Genomic DNA, 16,103 nt, shown 5'->3' on the forward strand with positions numbered 1-16,103 from the left:
CGTAAGTAATAGCAAATTGCTCTGTACCGTACATTTACAATGAAGTCACTTTTCAATACGCAGCTTGCCAGGCGCTGCTCGATCGCTTACATACCCATCAGAACATTTTAATATCCTATATAGATCCTATATCTGTGGCTAGTACCCCTGCCGCCACTCTCAATGGATTTAATGCCTCCCATTGATTTAACGAATGTGTATTTATTTGATGTGTGGTCTTTTTATCCCGAGCAGCTAATATTTTAAACAGCCGAAAATCAATACCCGAGCACTTTCACGTCAAGGAAAAAAATGGGTTCAGCCGAGGCATGAAAAGAAGAGGTTGATAAATTTTTCTACTTACAGATGGGGCCATCTTTCACTCACTGACAGCAACCTTGGTTTAGCTCATTCACTGATGCACAGTGGCGCTACGACTTGACTATTCATTGCCTTGTTATATGCACACTGTTCTCCCCCCTAGCGAGTGTGTGTGCAACCTCTGCCCAGGGAAGTGAAACCAAGGAAGGTGTGTGTGTGTGTGTGGGGGGGGGGGTTCCTACCGGGGAGGGTTCCTACCAGATTACAGGAGAACTTTAGGGTGATGTCAGTTGAAAGGTGCAGAGGTGAGAAGGTGAGTGCGTGGTGGGCCAGCACGAGGTGAGGCTTTTGCCTGGTTTGTTGGGTTCACAGAGAGTTCAGCTGCACTGGGAAGTGTGTGTGTAATTGGTGGGCAGTCAATGGGTGTATTTACGGTAAAAGGACAAGGATAGAAGGAAAGGTGGAACAATATTAACAAGTGTCTTGTTTTGTCTCAGAACAACAGCCACCACACTTGTTTTCAGTAAATACATTATTCTGCGTTCAGGCTTAACCCTACTGATTTGTCACTCATATTTTTAAACTGTCCAAGCCTTTTTTTGTTTTTGAATAGAATACAACTTTATTAAAGCTGCAATATGTACATTTTTGGGTGACCTGACCAAATTCACATAGAAATGTAAGTTATAGCTCTGTAATTATCATTGAAAGCAAGTCCAAGAAGCGGTAGATCTGTTCTATGTGAGCTATTTCTATGCTTCCTGTTCTTAAGTTTCATTTTTGCGTATTTTACTTTCGGTTTTGTACACCAGCTTCAAACAGCTGAAAATATACTGAACAAAAATAGAAACGCAACATGCAACAATTTCAAAGGTTTTACTGTTCATATAAGGAAATCAATCAATTAAAATAAATGTATTAGGCCCTAATCTATGGATTTCACATGACTGGGAATACAGATATGCATCTGTTGGCCACAGAAACCTTTAAAAAAATGGTAGGGTCGTGGATCCGAAAACCAGTCAGTATCTGGTGTGACCACCATTTGCCTCATGCAGCGCGACACATCTCCTTTGCACAGAGTTGATCAGGCTGTTGATTGTGGAATGTGAAGTTGCTGTATATTGACGGGAAGTGAAAACACGCTGTCGTACACGTCAATCCAGAGCATTCCAAACATGCTCAATGGGTGACATGTCTGGTGAGTATGCAGGCCATGGAAGAACTGGGACATTTTCAGCTTCCATGAATTGTGTACAGATCCTTGTGACATGGGGCTGTGCATTATCATGCTGAAACATGAGGTGATGGCGGCGTATGAATGGCATGACAATGGTCCTCAGGATCTCGTCACGGTATCTCTGTGCATTCAAATGGCCATCGATAAAATGTAATTGTGTTAGTTGTCCTTAGCTTATGCCTGCCCATACCATAACCCCACCTCCACCATGGGGCATTCTGTTCACAACGTTGACATCAGCAAACAGCTCGCCCACACGACGCCATACACGTGGTCTGCGGTTGTGAGGCCAGTTGGATGTACTGCCAAATTCTCTAAAACAACGTTGGAGGACGCTTATGGTTGAGGAATAAACATAAAATTATCTGGCAACAGCTCTGGTGGACATTCCTGCAGCCAGCATGCCAATTGCACGCTCCCTGAAAACTTGAGACATCTTTGGTATTGTGTGACAAAACTGCGCATTTTAGAGTGGCCTTTTATTGTCCCCAGCACAAGGTGCACCTGTGTAATGATCATGCTGTTTAATCAGCTTCTTGATATGCCACACCTGTCAGGTAGATGGATTATATTGGCAAAGGAGAAGTTCTCACTAACAGGGATGTAAACAAATTTGTGCACAAAATTGGAGGGAAATACGTTTTTTGAGTGTGTGGAAAATTTCTGGGATATTTTATTTCAGCTCATGAAACATGGGACCATCACTTCACATGTTGTGTTTATATTTTTGTTCAGTGTACAATATGTTTGGTTATGGAAAATATATTTCACAGCAGTTTGGATGGTACAATGATTCTCTACACTATACTTGCTTGTTTTGTCACATAAACAAAAATTTGGCGAACTATTAGAATTTTAGCAACCAGGAAATGGCAGAGCGATTTCTGCATAATGCACTTTTAAAGGGCCGTTGTCCGACTTCAGTCATTGTAACAAAATGACAGCCCAGTTGCTGTCAAGTCCCACTACAGTTGCTGTCAAGTCCCACTACAGTCATAGATCAATTAGTGCGGTACTGTTATTATCATGTAATTATCATGTTCCACTTCAAATCTCATGCATAATAGATACTCCACCTCAGTCATCTGATGAACTCCTTCAACTACATCAAATGCCCCCCTCTATGATTTACAACCTGAGAAGGTTACATTTGGCCGGAGCCAATGAGGGAGAGCTGAGAGGGAGATAGACAGAGGCTGTTTGCGGGCTTCGCCTCTTCCGCCATGCTTTTCCCCTAAACGTGATGCTTCCGGTTTTAAACACCCAGCTGAGGTTTTAGGAAGGAGAAGTGAGGCTGGGTACGTGGAGCTAATGCGCAGCTGCTGATACTCGTCAAAAAATTGCAGGGCAGGATTTGGAAACTGAATGAACGGTGAGCAGAGGTCCCTTCACAAGACATGGACGCCGGACCTCAAGTATCCTTATGTAACGCGAGGAACCCGAAAACAACAGGATGCTCAACAGATTCTTGAGATTTTTCGGCGAATCTTAAACCTATTGTATTTTAGATTAAATATTATAGCGCTCGCCTTCGTCTATCGAAGAGATAGGATAATACTCCTGGACATACTATCCGTTCTGGTGTTGTTGGAATTATAATACCTATTTCCACTTGATTCGGTTGGTGAGGCGACATACAGTATCTCTAAATACGAGATTGGGTGGACACGTCACTGACGCTGGACAATACATTTATCATAGACGAATTTTCTATAGTACTTGCATTCTACACATGCTTGCATTGGAGTGAAAAGGCAGCTCGACGGGCGGGATAGCGTGGTCCACTTTTATCCCTGTGTCGCCCGAGTTGGTCAACAGCTTAACAAACACAATTCAAAAACACTGAATCGTGGACTCATATTTTCCCAAAACGAGCCGAGCAAATAACGGACGGAATAATTATGTTTTAACATTTTTGTTTAATGATTTTTCCTAATCACAACCGTTTGTTTGCTACCGTTTGTGCCCACTGAATTAAACAACAATATAGGTCGGTTGCGTCACTTCATCGGATAAATTGGAGAACAAGAACTTGTTACATTGTTGTAATATTGTTACAACTCCGTTAGGGAGGAAACCCTCCAATGCGTTCTATCCCCGCGATATGTGATGACATCCTTCGTTGCGCTCGGTGTTTTTGAAACGCTCTCTTGTCTTCTTTATTCGAACGAGAGGAGAGCAAAGGAAATTCGCTTTCTATTTTGGGCTGCAGTTAGTTTTGCATGATGTACGACAGTGAGGATGTGGTGGGACTCACCCCTAGTCCGAACCCGTTTTTAACTATGGATTACTACCACCAGAACCGAGGATGTCTAATCCCTGATAAGGGCCTCGTACCTGGGGCACCCCGTCCCTTCAGCTCGTCCATCAGAAATCAACACTGGAATGGATCAAACCACTGTATGTTGATTTCCACTTTACTTGTTCTCGACTAACCAGTAATTGATTGTCGAAAGAAACATGCATGTACCAAGGCGCACATATAATGTAATCTGTAGATATTACACGCATGCCATGATGTGTGCTGTGGATTGTTGCACGACCCCGCGTTGTTATAATGTTTCGCTCTTCGGTAGGCTTCATGTTCTGTCTCTGTTTGAAGTTATTGAATGTAGGCCAAACTTACTTTTGTCGACAGTGCATCATCAGTTCAATTTAATTATTTGAACTGGTATTCTTAGCCAACTCGTTACATTTTATCGCCATACAACAGTTTATCATCGTAAAAACATGCAGCATTTATTTGCAACATCGTAATAACAGTGTGGCAACGCATTCTCACCGCCGTATTACATTATTTCAAATTGTTTGCAAAAACTAAAGCCATGCCATGCTTGAGGCGCCTTGTGACTATGTGGCCATGTCTGTGTTGCTATACTAGTGTTTAGATATACAACGACATGCTATATATAGCCTAGGCCTACTTTCTCACATGGGAGAAAAAGGTTGACCTAACCATATCAAGTAACATTGCCAAACAAGTACATTTTAAATGATCTGTATGACCGAAAAGATGCACAATGCTTGCAGTTCTTTGCTTGCATCTTTTTTTTTTTTACAGCCTTTAGTGGAGTCCAATGTCCAAAGATCACACACTGGGTAGGATAGTAAGGTAATGTATTTGTAACTTGCTGACTCATTCGTCTTTTTTTATAGTAGCCTACAAGTCAGTGTCTGTGTCTTGTGAGGAGAAACTATCTTTATATTTAAAACATATCTGCTCCAAATTCACAAGAAGTGTGATGATGGAACAATTCCAGGGATGTGCTCACAGTGCAAGTGTGACCTTTTGAAGGTCAAAGTCTGCCTGGAAATGTGGTCTCCAGTGATTGTTTGGACATGTCAACATTGCTAAGCTTGTGTAAGTATGTTGGAGGGATCATTTGTTCACTGGCTCAGTTCCCCTTTCTCATGGAGATAGCTACAATTGACCAAAGTATTTATGCCCCTTTTGAAGGGGGCAAAGAGGTCAGGAAGACACAGAGGGCTTAAGGATCTTAAGGAGGTTATATATATATATTCTACAATCTGGAAAAAGCTTGGGCATCTTTGATTTAAACTTTGAGATATATTTTATAGCATGTTCATCCCTACACTTTTAGGTCTATTTTGATGTTGATAGTTGCTTGTTGTGGTCATGGAGAATTAAAGTTGACCAGAGCCCTTTCTCAGTTTCAGCTGAGTCAGACAGTCAGAGCCGCTCTTTGAAGGTCTCCCATAGAAATGTCCTCATGAGAGAACAACACTGCTGGGATCTCAACAGGGTGTTGCAATGAGTCACAAACCAGGGTCCTGTTCAGTAGAGACAAAATGTTTTGGAAGTGAATGGAACAGGGAAGTTCTTGCTTACCTGAACTTGTCCAACAACTAGAGGACTGATTTTCATTGCAAAACGTTTTGCTATACTTTAGGGCTGTGCGATATGGCCTAAAAATCATATCTCTATTTTTTTTTTTCGAACTTATGGCAGATTCACAATATAGATCTCGATTTTATATATATATATATAATATTTTTTTTTCTATTTTTCTTTTCTTCTAAATAAGCTTTGTTGTACAATTTAAAGGTGCAATACACTGCATTTCAGACAGTCAGTAATAATCTAATGAATTCAGGACTTGTGAAATTATACCTAGGCTAAATATATGCCTTCCACAACCATAGGACCCAGAAAGAATGTAATATTTTTTTTAAATTATAGTTTACTCTGCTTTTTTGCCATAATCACTGATCTGGCTTTCAAGTCTGTTTATGAAAATGCCCTTTTTGTTTAAAAAAAATACCAGAACCATGCATAATGCACATTCACTAATAATGACTAGAAAATGTAACACAGGTCTCATAAACAATCTCTCAAGCACAAGCCCATGTGCTAGTGAGTAGCCAGCTACTCTTTATATTTGAAGTTGATCAACTTGGATCTATTTGCTTGCTAACAAGGTAGAACAGTTTAACTGTTATGAGAATGAGAACAAGTAGCCAATTCCTTATATAATTGTGTTTTATGCTTATTGCACATTTATAAAACAGAGACTTTGGCTAAAATGCTGCTAACGGTATGTTGTACCGCAATGCCGTGTGACAAACTGAGCATACATTTTCCAGAATCAATGTTCATTGAGACTCTTGTTTTAGTTGTGTCTGCTCTGCTTGCAATTTGAGGAGTTGAGACATAAAAAGGGTATCGTTAAAAAGGTTAACTTCTCCTCTATTACAGTAAAATAATGTTTCAATGTGTTTCGGTGTCCATATGAGCGACGTTTCCGGTGGACCAAACCTCAAATGCAAATAGTGAGTTGAATCAGCTAGTCAGAGAGGAGGAAGTGATCTCTCATCCTTGTTGTTGTGAGTGGCAGGGGCTTGGAGTGTGTGTACATTGGAAGGTGCACAGCCTACAAGCCATTGCACACAGCACAGAAGGAGCGAAGGAGACGAGACCAAAAAGACAACATGAGAACACGTGGACATAAACGCTCATAAGAACGGGAAAAAAAGAAACGTTGATTATTGCGATATAAACATTTGGAATATCGCTCAAAAACAGATATTTGAATTAATCAAATTAATTTGATATATGGCCCAGCCCTACTATACGTGTGCCCTTCTGAACAAACCTGACCAAATTCACATAGAAATGTGAATTATAGATCTATCATTCTGCTTGAAAGCAAGTCTAAGAAGCGGTAGATCTGTTCTATGTGCGCTATTTCTATGCTTCCCATTTTTAAGTTTTGTTTTTGCGTCTTTTATTTTGTTTTTGTACACTAGCTTCAAACAGCTTAAACAACAATATTTTTGGTTATGGAAAATATTTTTCTTAGCGTTTTACATGGTACAATGATTCTCTACACTACACTAGCTAACTTTGTCACATAAACTGAAATTAGGCGAACTATTAGAGTTTTAGCAACAAGGAAATCGCGGAGTGATTTATGCATAGTGCAACTTTAAAAACAGCTCAGAGAACCAGACAAACTTTGATGTGGAGATAGGCCCTGTGCAAATCTCTCTCTCTCTCTCTCTCTCTCTCTCTCTCTCTCTCTCTCTCTCTCTCTCTCTCTCTCTCTCTCTCTCTCTCTCTCTCTCTCTCTCTCTCTCTCTCTCTCTCTCTCTCTCTCTCTCTCTCTCTCTCTCTCTCTCTCTCTCTCTCTCTCTCTCTCTCTCTCTCTCTCTCTCTCTCTCTCTCTCTCTCTCTCTCTCTCTCTCTCTCTCTCTCCCATTGTGCTCTGTCTGAAGGCTGAGGATGTCTAACGGTGTTGTTTTGTGCGCCCAGCAACACTCACCAAATATGCAGCAGCCACCTTGCTAAATTGAACTATAGCCCCAGATTTTGCCAGACTTTTTGAAAGGAAGGGAAGCCCCCATTTGATTCATGAATGTTTGCCGGGCACCCTGCCGCCGACCATTTCATGCCAAAACAAACCTGTGGCAATCACAAAGAGGTAGGCAGCCATTCAGTCCCGGCAGTAGAGTGCTATTGAGTGAAGTGCTATTTACTTCAGCCCTCCTCGGGATAATCCCCCAGAGCACTCAAGTCAGAAAGCACGGTTATTTTGAGCTTTGTCTCCCCTCCCCAAGCCGTTCTCACATCAGTATAGGTCACTTTGACGTAGAATGGAAGTCTTTGGGTTTCCTGACACTTCAATGTCTTTATTTATTTCGGATGTGTTTTATAAAAGCAAGCCTTAACTATTATTATTGAATTGAGTGATATTGTTAGTCGTAGGATAAAATAGGACAGGAAATAAGCCACCAAGTCTGTCTGTTTTATCAGTGTGCTCCTTGAAGTAGTGACTACAATAGTAATTAGATAGTCTTGATGCCTGAGCAAGTTCAGACACTTTCACTGGCATGAAGGGTCTCCCCTTGAAAAATGGAAAAATCCTTGTAGGAGTGGATGAGCAACACCTAGTAAAAGCAGGTACTCAACTCAAGCACCCTGCCTCACTGTTGGCAAAGTCACCACACCTCATCAGGGCAGCGAGAGGCACCATCCAGCACAACGAAACTCTGGGCACATCAATCACAGGTTGTTTGAAATGTCCTCCATCATGCTGACTGCTGCTGCTGCCCAGAGAAGAGTCTTGCAGGCAGGGGTGGAGCCTGGAATGAGATGGCCCTCTAGAGCCTGGAGTATAACCACAGGCCTGGACCCAGATCTGTTGTGCTTTTGCGTACTCCATTGTCAATGGTAAGATGAACATTTGTCATGACAATTCCTTTAGGAGTTGGGCAGAAACAGAGCTAGGACTTCAATATTTATTACACTGTTGTTATCCACTCTGTTGGCCGAAGGAAATTTGTTTGTTTTAGGATTAGACTTTCAGCCCAACTCCTCAATTCCTGGACTAAGTCTACCTTTATGTCCATGTCTTCACCATATTAGAGGACCAACCACCTCAAAAAATATACAGTTAATTTATATTTTGCATTTACAATGCATTAGCAAGCATGCATAAAGACAAATACAGTCAAGTCTGGTTTGGTGGCATGTCATTCATCCTTAAAAAGTCCTGGTATCCAAAGACGAAACACTGTCACCTTGAAATTCCCTTTCCAGCTGCCTGCCTAGATTCCTCCAGCTGCCTCTGGTCTAATGGCTCTCTGGTGTGGATGTGTTTGGCATGGAGTGTGTGTGTGTGTGTGTGTGTGTGTGTGGAGCTACTGGGATCCTGACGGCCGTTACAACACTCCTGTGGCGCCTCAGAAAGGAAGTCCTTACTAAGGAAGACCATGTGGCGTTTAATTGTTTCCCATGGACAGCGTTGCTCCGCACCGGGAGGGAACAATCACCCGGCATGGAGGAAGTGGAGAAAAGGCAGCATGAGAAAGAAAGATAGAAAGAAAAGGGTGGTAGGTGAAAGGGAGAGATGGATGTAAGAAAGAGACGATAAGAGAGGAGGAGAGAGAGCTGGACATAGAGTGGGAGGAAGGGAGAGAGCGAGCAAGGGACAGACATAAAACGAGGAAGCAGGGAGTAAGTAGGAAGAAAAGGAAGGGGTCGTAAAAGAATGTTCCGGTCTACTGGGTCTACTGTGGATTTTGGGGGTTGCAGTTTGCGCTCCAGACAGCGTGGCGAGACCGCTGTCAAATGCAGATCTCGCGGACAGGCAGGCGGGCGGCCTCTCTGGCCCTGCCAACAGCCCAACATGGCTGGCAGCGTCTGCCCGGTGTTCCCGTGGTTTGGCCGACCAGTAGTAGGCTGGCTCTGCATTTTAAGAGATGCGAGGAATAAACAGTCTGGCAGCAGACGCTGGAGTCAACAAAAGCGGTAGCGGCTACAGTCTCCTGGTGGCCACAGTGTGTAAATAAAGCCGGCGTGTAGCCCTACTCCCCCTCCCGCGTCTTTGCCATGCGGTGTGGGACGTCTTAGACGGGGGGTGCGGTGCTTTCTTTAGGGACTGCCAGCTGGTATGGGATCTAGCTGTGGTTTTAAAGCGAGGGCCTATTCTACTGTTACTGCTGCAGCTCTGTGTTTACCAGGAGTAATAGCCTGTTGAGAAGGGACATGTGTAGAGCTGGGCTCCGAATTCAGAAGTGGCTACTCAAACTTCAATGGACTGTGTCCAAAACAAAGGGGATACTGTTGTCTAAAGAGCCGAGCGCCCAACTTCGTTGTTAGAAGCAGAACGCTGGAACGCTGCGCTTTCGAGGACTAGAAGTGTTCTCGTATAAAGTGCATTTGGGAAATGGAATTGATTTCCGTCTCATTCATTTCCCTCTTGTGCTCATGTTTTTTTACACCCACACACATTTCAGCATAAACGTCTGATCCCATCTTTACTACAATGCAACTCTATTTACCACACACTCTCTCACACACACAACCTCTCACAGAGCACAGGGCCCTCTGTGGCAGAGACGGACGCACTCCAGTTACCTGCAGGCGAACCATTAGCCTAGCTCCTCTGTAATCAGGGAAGGCTGACAGACACTAGCGCTCATCATCACATCATAAACCGAGAGAGAGGACCAGAGGGCAGGATTTCACAACCCCGTTTGGCGGCTTCTCTTCCACCCCAGAGCCCAGGTCCTGTGCCAGTACGCTCCGCAACCACGCCTGCTTCTTTTAACATCTTTAAAGAGAAAACAACGAATAGCAGCGAAACCACAAACTCCCATTTAAACTCTCGCTGAACAGGCTGTTCCTAGAGCTAGTGCTAAGTCTACTTACTAGCAGACGGTGTTGCACAAATTAATGATTTAATGGCCTGACAGCCCTGTTGTTGTGGTGCCTGGTAGATTAGAAAGGGGTGCCTGGTACTGGATATGGCATGGCTGTGTCTGTTTGGTATTATAGAGTCGATATTGGGAATTGGACTGTGTCTGTTTAGTGAAGGGAATTAGGGAGTGTTGTGTCTAGGGCTGGTTGGCCCATGGTTCTGTTAGTCCACAGCTGTGTGGGCTAGACAGTGTTGAAATGGAACTAAGGGGTCCTTCACTTGAAATTAAATATTGCAACACATTATTTATAGTGTACTTTAATAAGGATTTGTAAAGGGTTTATAAGTCGAGTTTTGGCTGTAATCTATATGCAAAAGTATACCTACATTTCTTTCATTTTTATGTAGGTGTACTTAATTTTTTATTTTGTCCATAAGTTTGTATTACAGGGTTCGTACGGTCATGAAAAGTCATGGAATTTTAAAATTGTGTTTTCCAGGCTTGGAAAAGTTTTGTAAAATGATCAAATCCAAAAAGTTTTAGGAAAGTCATTGAAATTAATCTAATCATTTCTGATAATGTAAATATTTTATAAATCAAATACAAATCGACATATCAGCCAGGATGGGAATGACACTAGTGTTTGCATGGTGCGAGACGAGAGCGAGACAGCCGGACATTGCAGCAGCATGTAGGTCTAGCCTATAAAATATGATAGAGAACAGATTAACTAGGTAGCCAATTCAGAACATATCTTGTACCCTCTAGGTAACTGTTTAGCTATTATTAGCATGTGTTCATGTTTTCGGCATTTCCCAAAAAACATTCCACCAACCTTCACCTTGATAAACTGGCTCTGATGTGTTTGAGCAGGGCTGTATCAAAAGCCTGCACACCCAGCAGCTCTCCAGACTGAGGGTTGACCACATGTGTTTTAGACAGTTGCCTAACAGGTATTCTACTTTGTGGGAGGTGAAGTGCATTGCTCAATGACAGGAGATGGTACATGGGATCAGAGAGCAGCCTCCCAGTGTTGATACCACATTACGCTTACTTTTTTATACGTACAATTGTTGGTCATGGAAATTTGGTTAAAAGTAATGGAGAAGTCATGAAATTCCATCTGTCAAAATGTGTATTAACCCTGCTGTTAGGATTGGTCCACTCCAAGTTAGTGTTTGGGTTGCAACGAGCTAAGTCCTGAAGTGTCTGTCTGTTTTGGTCTGAGGGTTTGTTTTTCCTCTCAATAATCCACTCCTCTCTGTCCTCTGTCTCCTTTTCTTGATCGGGACTTTTCTCAGAAGTGGGAGAGCTAAGGGAAGGGAAGGGAGCTGTAGCTAGATGGAGGTCTATTTGTGCTGTGCTAAGGCGGATTTGAAGGGCGCTGTGCCCAAGCACACTGACAGTTTCTGGGCTAAGGATAAAACTGCCTAAGCCACTCTCAGCCTGTGGGCTTGGGCTGCTCTCATACCCCTAAACCACTGACTTCCATTGTATCTTTCTCACTTCTGTGTGGATCCCACTGAGCTAGGAAGGAATGATATGGTGTGAGCGATTGGATAGAATTAATGAAGTGAAGGCAAATAAGGGTGATGCATTAGTCTTATAAGAAATTAATTCTCCAAAAAATGTAGGCTATAGCTAGTCTATAGCAAAAAGTATAGCCAATGACAAATGCATAGGTTACACTAAATTTAGGTGCAGCCAAGACCGTAAACTTAGCCAGCTATCAATCTATATGATATTCCTTCCCTCCCATGGAATTCCCCTGGCTGCGGTGTGGCTTCCCTCAACACCACCACTAAGTAATATACATGTGCTGCTAACGCTAAGTGCTAACTAATGTGATTTGGACATGAGGCTTGAATTACACACAGGCATAACTTGCGTAGTTTGAGCAGCACTAAGAGCAGACCAGACGGCTGGGGGGGATGGGAGCCGTCTTCTCTTCTGTTACACGCCGTTAAAACACCAAGGAAAAGAGGGCAAGAAAGAGAAACTGAAGCGCGCTTGTAAAATGCGGGCTGTAAAAATAAGGGAGGGAGGAGAGCCTGCGGGCGAAACCTGCACTGGCAGGTGGGTGGTGGGGGTGGTGTCTGCTCAGTGACAGTGGGCATCAGGAGTGAGAGAAGGGGGATATATGGGGGCAAAGGGGGGTGGAAAGGAAGGGTGGCTGCCCATCATGGAGCTAATTTTCAGCAGAAGTCCCAGAGAGGGTCAAAGGTCAGAGGATTCAGCCTGTAGCCGCTGCTTATCAGTAATGTAGTCAAGTCACAAAACGTAGAGGTCGAGTCCCAAGTCCCTAGTGTTCGAGTCCAAGTCCGAGTCCTTTATACTTGAGTCACAAGTCCCTTGGTAGTGCTAAAAGCTGCGGTCCAACCATTTTTACTCGAGTACTACAACACCGCTGCTTATCCACCCACACAAACACACAAGCACACTTACACACACCAAACTCCATTCCAAACTCACTAACACACGTACCCACACACACTCAATCCCAAACACACGTACCCACACACACTCAATCCCAAACACACACACACAAGCACACACTCTGTGCCAACCCGATCCCATGAAAGCACCCTCTCACCTGTCAGTTAATTAATTATGCAGATGAGCTCCATAGGGTGCTTCAAATTAGCACATAAGCCTAATGAGCCGACAACCTCCATCGAGTTACCACAACGACCGCTCGACCCGGGGAGTCGTTTGAACACCACTGTCTGAACCGACGCGGTCATGAACAGGAGACTGTGTGGCTCAGTTGGTAAGAGCACGATCGTGGGTTCAGTTCACGCAGCCATCCCATGCACATACTAAAGTGTCTTCACGAACAGTAGCCTGTACACCACTGGTTGGAGTATCAGACCGCAGTCAGAGGAAAGAGAATACACTGATATGTTGGAGTGTCCTTCTCCTGTTCCTGTTGGTGTATTGACTCATCTGTCTGCTAGGGTGATTCTATATGGCAATGGTATCGAGATGTCTCTCTACCTGACCCTTTGTAGGTAAGAGGAGCTAGTGTAAACATGTAGCCTACTGTTATTGGCCAGGGGGCATAGGTCGGTATGCTTAACTATTCATGGTATACCATGTCGCTATAACCACAAGACGTTATAAAAACGTCTTTCAACCAATTTAGCTCACTGGGGTGGTGTTACTTGTCCTGATCAAGTATAGATATATGTATATTCCGTTAAGGGGAAGAACACGGCCATTGGGAGAATCCATAGATCTATGAAAGAAGTGAAATGTGTTTATTCCATCCATCCTATCATAGCACCCCTCCCTCTTTTTCTCTCTTTCGATCGCTCCCTTGCTCTCCGCCAAAACCCATGCTATATTTAATGTCATTGCCAGAAGGGCGTGTGCATTTGTCAGATCTGCAAGCGCATGAACATGGAGAATGCCATTAGTCACCAGCGGAGATGAAAGCGCAGCTTCAGTTAGGCGCTCATTGGAGCGAGGACTCAGGGGAGAGAAGAGAAGGTGAGCGTTCGTTTGGATTAAGGCGACAGAGAAACAACTCGAGACAAATGTAATAATGGCTGGCGTCACCTTCCAAAGGCAGAATAATAATAACACTGTTTCTGCTATTATGATGAAGCACATCTACACATACACCTGTTTATTTTACTTATAAACTCTCTCGCACACACACACAGTACTTACCGTATACTAGCAGACACACAGACACATCACCTTTGGTTAAAGTTGTGGATACTGTGTCACCTTAAAGTAATGCTCCGGTACTTTGGTGACTAAGAAAGTATTTTCATACCGTCCCGGTTTGGGCTGGATGTGTCTGTGTAGTTCATACATGCATAATCTATGAGCACAATTACTGTCTTACCTCAATTAACCATGAAATCCCTAGTTTGAAAGCAACTGTTTTCTTTAAGCTGTGCCGCACCATTTTCCCTAAATGTCCCCCCATGTGGGCCACTAAAAAGTATACAAAAGTACTTTCATCTCTCTCTCCTTCACCTCCCTCCCTGTCCTCCTCTCCTTTATGCCCTGCAGAAAGCCGCTGTCCCGTTTGGTTTGGGGGTCAGGCTCCGTAGCCCCCACCCCTTCCCCCATCGGGTTTGGAATGTGATCATTTCCATCTATCCCAGGAGGGGTGAGGGGGTTGTAGGTCTAATGGTCGGTTCTCGTTCGTTATGACAAACCAACCAACACTGCTTCCTTCCAGCCATACACAGATACACACACACTCTCTCTCCTTTAGTAATGAATTCTCTCATTCACATTAGAGGAGTTTCAACATGCTCCTTTAAACAGAAAAATAACAAAGCCGTACCCTTGGGAGGGAGACGTTAGCAGATTTATTTACAGTTGATACACACAGTGATGCACATGAATGTATACACATGACACAGTGCTTGTAGGAAAGTCAAGCTGCGCTGGAGATGCTTTGGGGCATTTAAAGGGTGTTGATGTTGAAGCGGTTCTTAAATCTCACACGCATGCTTGCTTATAGAGGCACACACACACAGACATAAACACACACACAACATTTGCTAATAGACACAAGCACATGCTCATATCCATTCAGTCACACACACACACACACACACACACACACACACACCCCTACCTCTGGAGAAATCCCCCAGTGCTGCCTCTCTCTCTCAGACATGGCCCAGCAGCTGCAGCTGAATGTAGGTTAGTGGCTGTCGCTGGGAGATCACGGATCTCCTCAGTCATGACTGGGCTGTTTTAACATTACTACAGGTCCTAGGTCAGTTCCCTCAGCCGTGACTGTATTGTTTGTTCATTACTACTCACTGTGAGACTGGCCCTAGGTCAGTACTGTTAGTCGTGAGTGAGCTGTTCCCTCATCACTAGAGCCCATTGCTCTCTTTCAGGGTGAGCCATCTAGAAACATGCGGAAAGCAAAGCAACGCTTGTATGTTAAGAGAGGCGCTGAAAATACCTTCTCTGGATCAGGACACACACATACGGCTAATCTCATTACTAATCTTGATCTAATTCAACAATTTCCCTGTTTGGCTCCTATGTCTTCCTCTCAGCTTGGTTGTGGAGGAGGAGACGAAGACAAGTCGTCTCTGTTTTTAGCAACAGTTCTGTTTGTTTCCAGCCTTTTAGAGATGGACAGATATAGCCTGATCCTCTCTCTCTCTTAGTCCCTGAACGGTTTCAATCTGCTCTTGTATGTCCTAGACATTTGAAGTGATTTGTTTTGGGAACACTGTTTTTGTAGTTAAATGTCTGTCCTGATTTGTTTTGGGAACACTGTTTTTGTAGTTAAAGGTCTGTCCTGATTTGTTTTGGGAACACTGTTTTTGTAGTTAAATGTCTGTCCTGATTTGTTTTGGGAACACTGTTTTTGTAGTTAAAGGTCTGTCCTGATTTGTTTTGGGAACACTGTTTTTGTAGTTAAATGTCTGTCCTGATTTGTTTTGGGAACACTGTTTTTGTAGTTAAAGGTCTGTCCTGATTTGTTTTGGGAACACTGTTTTTGTAGTTAAAGGTCTGTCCTGATTTGTTTTGGGAACACTGTTTTTGTAGTTAAAGGTCTGTCCTGATTTGTTTTGGGAACACTGTTTTTTGTAGTTAAAGGTCTGTCCTGATTTGTTTTGGGAAATGGGAACTGCTGTTATTGTTGTTTTAGAAAGACTTCCAGCATATTGCTCCAGGCCCTTGTTTTTTAAAAGTATGGACACATTTTCTGAAACAATTAGCAACGATCGCTAGGATTCTTGTTTGAATATTCCTACCGTCAACGTTTTGGGGTTACCATGCTTGTCTGTTGCAAGCAGGGAATCCATTTCCCTATTTCCCCCATAGCTACCGACCATTGCTTTTCAAGACAGCCGTAATGTACCAGAACATAATCGAGAACACAAGCGGCCAGTCACAGTTCCCCCTC

At 43.4% G+C, this 16,103-nt stretch overlaps 1 protein-coding gene across 2 annotated transcripts in view; it reads left to right on the plus strand.

Moving 5' to 3' along the window:
* Nucleotides 1–16,103, plus strand: part of LOC121550468 (retinoic acid receptor alpha-like) — a 196,554-nt gene that overhangs the window by 144,264 nt on the left and 36,187 nt on the right. The window contains exon 1 of one of the 2 annotated variants that reach the window (XM_045210868.1): nucleotides 2,817–3,940. The exons of the other annotated variant lie outside the window; for it this stretch is intronic. Coding sequence (XP_045066803.1) covers nucleotides 3,763–3,940 — 178 coding nt within the window. The 5' untranslated portion in view covers nucleotides 2,817–3,762. Of the gene's footprint in view, nucleotides 1–2,816; nucleotides 3,941–16,103 lie in introns of those variants that run through there. 2 annotated transcript variants of the gene reach the window in all.

Source organism: Coregonus clupeaformis, chromosome 35, assembly GCF_020615455.1.
Source record: "Coregonus clupeaformis isolate EN_2021a chromosome 35, ASM2061545v1, whole genome shotgun sequence".
NCBI lineage: Eukaryota > Metazoa > Chordata > Actinopteri > Salmoniformes > Salmonidae > Coregonus > Coregonus clupeaformis.